Below are 9,920 nucleotides of genomic sequence, written 5' to 3'. Positions count from 1 at the left end.
TTAAATGAAAAATATCCTGAGAACATAAGAATAAAAAACAAAAACACTTACGTCTTTAGGCCATTCATAAACAAGAGAGAAAAAGTTGAAATCATGGGTTGTATCAGTTCCGTCTACTATGTCACCAATAGCAGCAGTATAGAGTATAAACTGAGATAGATAAGTAGAGGTTTTGTTGCTTAATGGGCCAAATGACTTTTTTTCCTTGTCTTCTGTTTCATAGGAAACAGGATTTCCATCCACGCCTCTATTTGCTGAACCAGGACTTTGCTTAGTATATTTTAGCCCAAGACCAAGAACTCCTTCCTTCTCAATGGCCATGTCCGATCCGTCCCCTTTAAATACGTTAACTTCTGGTTTTTCATCAGCGAGTGCTCTCGCTAGGTTATGAAGCTTACCTGTTGTTTGTTGGAAAACATTTAGAACTACATGAAAGGTCTAATATACATAATCAAAGAGGAGATAAGTCAATTGCATACTGTAGCAGGAACAAATACTGTAGCAAGAACAAATAGAGTGTGTAGAGAAAGACAAAATAAAATACCACTCAGGAACTGTCTCTTGCCCCTATGAGCATCCTCAATCATTTGATGTAGCATTGCAAGAGCACGATCTTTTTGTCCCTGTCTATGGGATTCCGTACAAGATGAAATTATGGTATCCCCACTAAAACTGGCCTGAAGAATTTGAGGGTTATCCTGAAGCATGACAGATCAGGAGACTAGTAAGAAAGGGAAACGGGAATAAGAAAAGAAAAGAGAAGGATTTTAACATGTTTTTGTGCACCTTAGAAAGAGCATCGTAAAAAACAAAAGATCACTCACATACTGCTTCCTAAAGTAAAGTCATGTATCTCTTAAGCAGTCAAGCAACTTATAGAAAATCATCATAGATAAAACTGTTACCATACTAGGCAATAATATCTCATATGATCTCCACATATCGATCATTATAAAATTCAACAAAAACATATATATATATATATATATATATATTAAACTAAATGAAAGTTATGCCACTGACCTGTTCAAGGAATTCCTGCAGACGCTTTAAGATCCTTCGCAATACAGAGATTATTGCAACTTCGTGGACCTGATCCCAGTAAGTAAACCCCACCTTCGGAGATCCTCCAGGGTAAATTTCTGATAACAAAACTTGAGACTGCGCACAAAAATAAAAACTACTTAGGAACAACAGTATGTATACTTTCTTGACCATTCTTGAACACTTTAATGTAATACAAACATTAACGGTACACTGTTTGGATATCATGCAAACAGTGCCTCAACTTTAACTGAAATTATTACCCCAAAGCTTGCTAGCTTAGTACAAAAAGCAATACAACAATGTAGAAGAATGTATGGTTAACCAGACTCCCAAGATGCTCTTCACCAAAATAATATTTGCGGAGTGCAAATAAATAGAAGATTACAAAAGAAAATATAGAAACTGGGGACAGAGACCTTGTACAAATAAGAAGCAAAAAGCAACCAAAAAATTACCATATATAGACCAAGTTAAAGTATAAGGAAATCAAGAACACTGCTTGCCTTATCCAAAAGTTGTTTGGAAATTGTTGGAGACTTGGCAGAAGAAGCAGCCGCATCTATGCATAGTAGAATCTGGCATCAGAAAAAGGGAACTTAAAACTTGCTTAGAGGTAGGCAAGGCAATTGATTGCAGGATAATCCTGTCAGAATTTGCTAAAGCAATTGTATGGTTAGAGAAAATAATTATAACTACATGGGCTTACCACAGCTAAAGGACTCAATTGGGAACCTAAAGAATGAAAATCTAAATCCTGCACGGCAGATGCTCCTTCAGCAGTACGAGACATCACATCTTCTACCTGAGAATATTAAGAAATCAAGATATAGGTAGATACTATGTATTCAATGTTATCCACCGCATGCCTATTCCTTTGAAATAGAATCGCATAGAATTTAGACACAACAATAAATAGAAGTTCAATGACGTCAGGCAACATCTTATGAACAATATACAAACTGCATCCCTAACGACATATAGCAAGGAACGAGAGCAGTACAAATATACAATCCTCAAGGCAGGAAAAAGGGGTCTCATATCAGAATAGTCTAATCCCAGTATGCAAGATGTAGAAACATATAAGGTGGACATATATGCAAGCATTGTAATGTAATATTACGAAAGATACCAGTGTTCCTTTGAAGGCATTATCAACCCATTCAGCTAATTCGAGAGTGGCTTTGTCCTCTGCTGATAACGCAAACCGATGAACTGCCTGTTCTCCAATGTCATACTTAGCTCTTTGCATACAACTGCAGAATAAGAGTTAATTTCGTAAAGAAGTGGCACGAGTGAGCAAAGTATTACTCGAGACAATTCAATTTTGGGAACTCTAGCAGAGACAAATCGGGAACAACCTATAAAGCTTAATCCATAAACTACTTCATCAGCACAGCTAGAACTCCTGCTCTTTAGCAGATAGCAGCTCAGCTTCTTATTAAAAAGGTAACTTCACCACAGACCTTCAGTNGCATGCCTATTCCTTTGAAATAGAATCGCATAGAATTTAGACACAACAATAAATAGAAGTTCAATGACGTCAGGCAACATCTTATGAACAATATACAAACTGCATCCCTAACGACATATAGCAAGGAACGAGAGCAGTACAAATATACAATCCTCAAGGCAGGAAAAAGGGGTCTCATATCAGAATAGTCTAATCCCAGTATGCAAGATGTAGAAACATATAAGGTGGACATATATGCAAGCATTGTAATGTAATATTACGAAAGATACCAGTGTTCCTTTGAAGGCATTATCAACCCATTCAGCTAATTCGAGAGTGGCTTTGTCCTCTGCTGATAACGCAAACCGATGAACTGCCTGTTCTCCAATGTCATACTTAGCTCTTTGCATACAACTGCAGAATAAGAGTTAATTTCGTAAAGAAGTGGCACGAGTGAGCAAAGTATTACTCGAGACAATTCAATTTTGGGAACTCTAGCAGAGACAAATCGGGAACAACCTATAAAGCTTAATCCATAAACTACTTCATCAGCACAGCTAGAACTCCTGCTCTTTAGCAGATAGCAGCTCAGCTTCTTATTAAAAAGGTAACTTCACCACAGACCTTCAGTGAAAATCAAAGTTCAAACTTCTAAGTTTTCAAGGCCCTCATCATACAGGTTACACATACACACATAAATACCCACTGACTCTAGATAAAATACTTCAGACAACTTGATAATCATATAAAATTTTCCGTACAAACAGAGATCATTCTTCGTTTTCAACTTCAATTTGGTTCCCTTACATTTTAGACGTGAAAATGGGAAAAATAGTGAGATGGATAACAATTTTTCCCTGATAACTAATAAAGGAACCAATCATTAGAAGATAAATCTACTCACAGGTTAAGCAACTTTGCAGGGGCCGCCCTGAGAACACTCAAAACCTCCTTTAAGCTCCACTGGCGTTCAGAAAGTGGCAGAAGATGCTGCATAACAGATAACCGCCATTCACAATCTTCAATGAAACGCGTAGCCATAGATACTCTCCATTCTAAAGCCCGTCTTCCATCAGCGCTGTGAGTACCATCCAGCTGACACTCTTGTTCAATCAGATGTGATGGAAGATTGCGGCGTAAAACATCGAGAAGCTGTTCTGTGAAGCATATAACAATTTCCTTTTCCCCTTCTGTAGCAAGATCGCCAAGATCCAAATCAGGCATACTACCTTTCTCAGAAACACTCTCCGACGAGACACATTGCGTAGAACTGAGACGGATATCATCAATATGTAAGAGTGAAATAACTATGTTCACCATCATAATCTGCAAACAGAAGAGGTCGCATGTTAAAAACATGTAAAGTGTAACATGTTGAAAAACATCAAAGAAATCACATGCGTGAAGATGAAGTATGAAACATTTCTATTTTCATAGGAAATAGTATTCAATTCTAATTTATTTTCAATATGGTGTTCTCAAAAAACTGACTTGTAAATTAGTCAATGTATACCTTGCGCGGAACATTTTTAATGGCCTCCAGATGGTTAGTGAGGTCTTTTAAATGGCAAAATACGATTCGACGACTAGCATCCGTCTCATTTTTCATGGCCTCTTCCATTGCACCTAGTGCCAAAACAATAGCCTCCAAAGCATAACGCATATGCATCAGTTCAATATCTTCTATCCTACAATATATGAAGACATCAAAAGTGAAATACTGACTACAAACGACTCACCCCCGATTAATAAAATTGGAAGAGCATTTAAGAATGCACAATCTACAAAACACGCATTGAAATTAACAACAAACAAAACAAGTTTGCTAATGCAATAATTATTGTTCAAAGGTCAGGTGCTAAAATCAAGACACGGATACATCTATCCAAGAAAATAAAAAAAGGCAGGAAATGATTGAAGTATTTGTATACGACAAGCTATATAAACTTTTATTGAACTGACCTCTTCCAGGCTTCTGCAGTTGAATCAATAGGTTGCATGCTAATCAGTGAAATAGCTTCTTGGAATTTTATACCAGGAACAACGTCAAACAATACCTACACAATTGTATGTCATTAATACTTGTCAGATTAAGAGCACAAAGAAAACGTGCAGATGATCAACCCATTGATAATAGTTCTGCTATAATTCAACCTAACAGAGTTGGAGACAATTTCACATGACCAGAGCAAGACAAAACACATGCCACTACAGCAGTGCGCGATATACCAGCACCTAGTTGATAAAGTTTGACATAACTTGGAAAAAAAAAATGAAAGAATGAACAGAGAGGTGGAAGGGGAGAGCAAAGAGGCAAATATTTAAATCTTTCCTATGAAGATAATCTACAAGAACTTAGACATTATACATCTTCTCTTGATACATTATTGGTGATTTGACATACTAAGTGCCAAACTCATAAATTCAGTGGAAAGATCTCAAAACACATTTAAATTTATACTGTATGAAACTGATGACAATGTCAGTGTCCTTCAAAATACAGTACTAAAAGTCAATGGGGCAGAGTGAAAAATGATATATTATTCAGGAAAAAAAGATGTATATTCTTTAATTTCTCCAAGAGCTCACATAAAAAAAAAGTGGTAGTGTATTAGGAGCTATAAATTCATTTCTTTTGATCCAAGGAAGCCTGTTAACTATCCAGCTCCTTGTTTGGTAATAATATTAAAAACTCTTGCGAAATAGATATCTTAACCCTCATACAAAATTGAATATTTATCCAAAATGGACTTAAAATGCCATTGTGATTCAATTATTGATTAGTCTTGACTCCTGATAAACCATAGCAACATATGATGTAATCGTGTTATCTATATCTCTTCTTATTTAAGTTCATGTATTCCCTACGAGACACCAATTCTACTGTAAGGAAATGAATCTAGCCAGCATGATATGATATGTAATGAACTTTTCCACTAACAGTGCAAAAGTTAATTATAGCTTAGAGACGTCTATTCGGACAGCTAAACATAGTGTCTGTAGAAAGGATGGTTCAAGAGAGACCTACCCGAAGTGGACTTTGCGCTGAAAGCCTCTCCAACACTAGATTTTCAACAAAAGGATCCACCTCACCATCATCATGCTCAGATGACGCATTACCATGCATCAAGAAAGATGCCTTTGGCGTCCATGATTTACCAGAATTGACACAAGCAGCGAAAGATGCAAGGTCCAACTGATAGCATAATGTATCACAGAGATGTTCCACACAAGATTTCTGCGTAGATCATTGGATCTTGTTAGACTTTCGCTGTCACCTTCTAAAAACAATAGATACAAATAACAGACTATGCAAAAGAGAAAAAGTTACTTCATCTGTTTGGTTTCCATAAAGAGAAGATTCTTCTAACCGAATTGTTTGAGAGATACTAGTCCAAAGTAGCCGCATCAATTTTCTACGGGCTGCAGTTTTGCCTGGCAATAGATCCCAACCCATGGAAGCTACTAATGGGCGAAGTCGGGGAAACAAAGTAAGAACCTGTAACATATCAGCAGAAGAGACTTTCAGATCCCAATAGAAAAAGGGAAGTCTGAATGGGGCAGCAGCCAATCAATGATACTGCAGTAAGATCATGAGTAAAACATATGTAACTATTTTACACCACCTACATCATCAGCTTCCTGAAGCTTTTCTTTCTTTACAGAAGACAAAGCAGCACACATCACACACTCTAACACATGTGAACCAGAAAGACGAGCATAATGATACATATCTCTGAGACAAGAATTAATTGCCCTGCTCATAGGGGAACATTTTTCCTCTACATTTCTCTCAGCTTTCAAGTCCACAAGATATCGCCGGAAACACTCAAGAGGGAGTGGAATTTGTTCATTGTCGAGAGATAAATGTAGCTGGCTATCTGGTAGGAGCATATCATCTTGAATACCCTGCAGAGGGAAACATTGTAAGTACATAACAGCTTATAGTACACGATAACTTAATCAGAGCCACAGATATACATATTCCAATAGGCACATATAAGCAAACCCTTAAACTCAAACCGACCACTGAACTAAAATACCCACAGTTTACATATTCACAAAGTATATAGAAGAACAATGCCAACTGGATATACTTAAAATTCCAGCATGATCGAGATAAATATCAGTCCTAAGTTCCCAATCACAACGAATGTTAACTATAGTACATATTATCAGGATCTGTAACGCAATTTTTTTGTGTGTTCAGTTCAGCAATCTGTACATGTGAAACCTCTTTTTAAATGAGAATGATCCCCTAAATCAGCTTTTATGAAAATTATAATAACCTGGATCATCTGAACAAGATCTCCACAACTCGATGAAAGAGCTTCTTTATAAATAAACAGCAAGTTCTGGCGCACCATCTGCCAAGGGTCACCATATTCATCTTTTTTCTCCATAACTCTTGAAAGGAGAGCTTTTAGAACAGCACTGTCACAAAAGAAGAATAAAGAAAGATTGAAGTAAGTTCTCTATTCTTATATATATGCAAAAAGTAAATTCCCAGGAACAGGAAGGCAAATGCAAGGAATGGAATGGAATCTGCAAGGCCATGGATTCCTTCATCCGCTAGTATCACATGAACATTTTCCACTATTTATGATTTCCTATTGAAATAAATGAAAACTAAATAGCAATGTTTAAAAAGCTTCTCTCTTTTTTTTATGAACCTTAGACCTCAACTCCGACCCCAAGTCAAGGTTCTCAAGTTCTTCAAAGCAGAAAAGGCCAAATCCACTCAAACAGTGGATACAAAACCAATTTTTAGGGATGTCTAATAATAAAACACTATCCATGAAATTATTCAATAAAAAGGAATGTGCTTCATCATACTTACTTACACAAGAATTAGCATAGAAATGAATCAATGCTGGGAAGTATCATACATAAGACAGCTACACTTATCACAACTCTGAAAACTATTCTAATAGATCTTAATCCGAATCTTAGTCTAATTTTATAGCACAATTCCAACCAAACAACCAAGTAGCCTCCACCTGGAAAGAAAACCCAAAACGGGCATAGTAATTCTGCCAACATGTGTACTCCAACATTCAGAGTTTCGAAAGCTGATTATATAAACACTTCCTAACCAAGAAACGGTAAAATGAATGCCAAGGGAACAATCAGGACGAGGAAACAGTGGAATAATCCAAAACCCTCAGAATTATGTAAGCAATAAAAAAAACAAATGGCACAGTTATAATTTAAAAACCTCATGTATTTGCGGACTGTATAAATCAAGCACATACTGATAATTCTCTTTCTCTACTCCATAATCAAGGTGAAGATAACGAATGCGATCAGCTGCCCCACGCTCCTCCCCTTCATCTAACTTTGTTTTCATAGCATCCAACTGTGCTAACTGAACATTTCTCTGTATCAAAGCAAACACATTGATGTTATCCAGCTCCGGAGAACCAATGCATGTGGTGGCCTCATTTATCTCCCTTCCCTGTTCATCTCCCTGAACTTCCTCCACCAAACAAGTATCATAACCCTGGCAACCCATAAGTTGCCTCTGTATATTACAACATAAAGCATCGAAAACATCAGAGTAATCCAATACAATACTCCTCAAAGACACAACTGCATCTTCCTCAATCTTATTACTTCCTTCACTAGTACTACTAGTTGTATCAACATCAAATTTCAACCTCTCAACACCCAACTCCAAAACACCTTGCAAAACCCTTAAACAATCTCCCAATCCACCATTTTCATCCCTCTTGTCTTCCTCACTCTCCAACTCGACTCTCTGATCTTCCTTAATCCTCTCTGAAACCCTATCGATCAAGACCTGGACCATCAACAAGAAATCCGCGCGCAAACTAAGAGTCTCGGAATCAAACCCCCAAGGCGAAGTAGGATTATCGAATCTCAGAAGCTCAATCGTGGAGAGGAAGGAGAGGAGAGACGGGGAAGGGCAAGAGCGTGACCAGAGGACATTCTCGAATCTACCGGCGTTAGAGACGATGGTATGGAGAATCGTGAGTGCGAGGTCAGGGTTACGAACCCTGAGAGCGAGTANTCTGGCAACCCATAAGTTGCCTCTGTATATTACAACACAAAGCATCGAAAACATCAGAGTAATCCAAGACTATACTCCTCAAAGACACAACTGCATCTTCCTCAATCTTATTACTTCCTTCACTAGTACTACTAGTTGTATCAACATCAAATTTCAACCTCTCAACACCCAACTCCAAAACACCTTGCAAAACCCTTAAACAATCTCCCAATCCACCATTTTCATCCCTCTTGTCTTCCTCACTCTCCAACTCGACTCTCTGATCTTCCTTAATCCTCTCTGAAACCCTATCGATCAAGACCTGGACCATCAACAAGAAATCCGCGCGCAAACTAAGAGTCTCGGAATCAAACCCCCAAGGCGAAGTAGGATTATCGAATCTCAGAAGCTCAATCGTGGAGAGGAAGGAGAGGAGAGACGGGGAAGGGCAAGAGCGTGACCAGAGGACATTCTCGAATCTACCGGCGTTAGAGACGATGGTATGGAGAATCGTGAGTGCGAGGTCAGGGTTACGAACCCTGAGAGCGAGTAGCGTAGCCTTCAACGGCTCGAATTGAGCCAGATGAAGGTGGTTCGCCGCGAGACGAGAGAGAATCTCCGTTTCCTTATCCATGGCCGCCGCGGACTCCGATCACTGATGAAATCTAATACATACCGATCAATCTCCGTAGAATCTGATAATATCTCTCACCACCGCGTTTGGATTTTCAGATATTTTGTTTTTGTGAAGAATTTTGGTCTGGAATCGTCAAACTTTTGCTAGTCGAGCAGACCCATTAAGGCTGGTGCAGCATAAACCGATTTATTAGATCCTAAGTTGTTAACCAATGGTTTTGTCTTCTATTTTTCACGGTTTTCATTAATTATTATAGGTACTATTATTAACACCCTCGAACGTCGTAGTGATATTGTATATTGTATATTGAAACAAAATTTTTACTATACTTACCATTTTAGATCGGTAAGCGGGAACAGAAAAAAAGAAGAATCTCTCTCTTCTCTCTTCTCTCTTCTCTCTTCTCTCTCCCAAATCCTTTAGAGAGAGAGAGTAGTTTTTTTCTTCTTTTTTAGCCGTCCGGTTTATTTTTCCGGCATCTGTACGTCAGCTATCGCGACGACGGCTAGCTTTAGTTTCTCTCCGGCACTGTCCGGTTTTTATCACGGTGACTTTGTTGCTGTTGATTGTTATCCTTCCCGATTTAGTCGGGCTTTTGGTATGGCATCTCCGGCTTCAGTAGCGGAGATTGTTGGCTATCCTTCCAGCAACTTCTGGTTCATTTAACAGAGTTTGGCTGGCTCTCCGTCCGGCAGTTTCTGGTTCTTTCAACAGGACTTCGCCGGCTCTCCGTCCGGCAGCTTCTGGTTCATTTAACAGAAGTTGGTCGGCTT

The 9,920-nt window shown here is 38.3% G+C and overlaps 1 protein-coding gene across 1 annotated transcript in view; it reads right to left on the bottom strand.

Annotated features, from left to right (window-relative positions):
- The window catches only part of LOC104705050, a 24,066-nt gene extending 14,764 nt beyond the window's left edge, over window positions 1–9,302 (bottom strand). Inside the window, exons 1-15 of the mRNA XM_019227173.1 lie at window positions 8,783–9,302; window positions 7,753–8,226; window positions 6,787–6,931; window positions 6,128–6,406; window positions 5,829–5,996; window positions 5,526–5,735; window positions 4,460–4,554; window positions 4,011–4,185; window positions 3,402–3,823; window positions 2,788–2,911; window positions 1,754–1,849; window positions 1,551–1,622; window positions 1,024–1,161; window positions 545–698; window positions 52–398 (exon numbers count right to left, since the gene is read on the bottom strand). Of these exons, the coding sequence (XP_019082718.1) occupies window positions 52–398; window positions 545–698; window positions 1,024–1,161; window positions 1,551–1,622; window positions 1,754–1,849; window positions 2,788–2,911; window positions 3,402–3,823; window positions 4,011–4,185; window positions 4,460–4,554; window positions 5,526–5,735; window positions 5,829–5,996; window positions 6,128–6,406; window positions 6,787–6,931; window positions 7,753–8,226; window positions 8,783–9,144 (3,261 nt within the window). The 5' untranslated portion in view covers window positions 9,145–9,302. The remainder of the gene's footprint in view (window positions 1–51; window positions 399–544; window positions 699–1,023; window positions 1,162–1,550; window positions 1,623–1,753; window positions 1,850–2,787; window positions 2,912–3,401; window positions 3,824–4,010; window positions 4,186–4,459; window positions 4,555–5,525; window positions 5,736–5,828; window positions 5,997–6,127; window positions 6,407–6,786; window positions 6,932–7,752; window positions 8,227–8,782) is intronic.

This window comes from Camelina sativa, chromosome 7 (assembly GCF_000633955.1).
Source record: "Camelina sativa cultivar DH55 chromosome 7, Cs, whole genome shotgun sequence".
Taxonomy (NCBI): domain Eukaryota; kingdom Viridiplantae; phylum Streptophyta; class Magnoliopsida; order Brassicales; family Brassicaceae; genus Camelina; species Camelina sativa.
The sequence above is the reverse complement of the archived record's forward strand: the minus strand, read 5'-3'. Positions and strand labels throughout refer to the sequence as shown.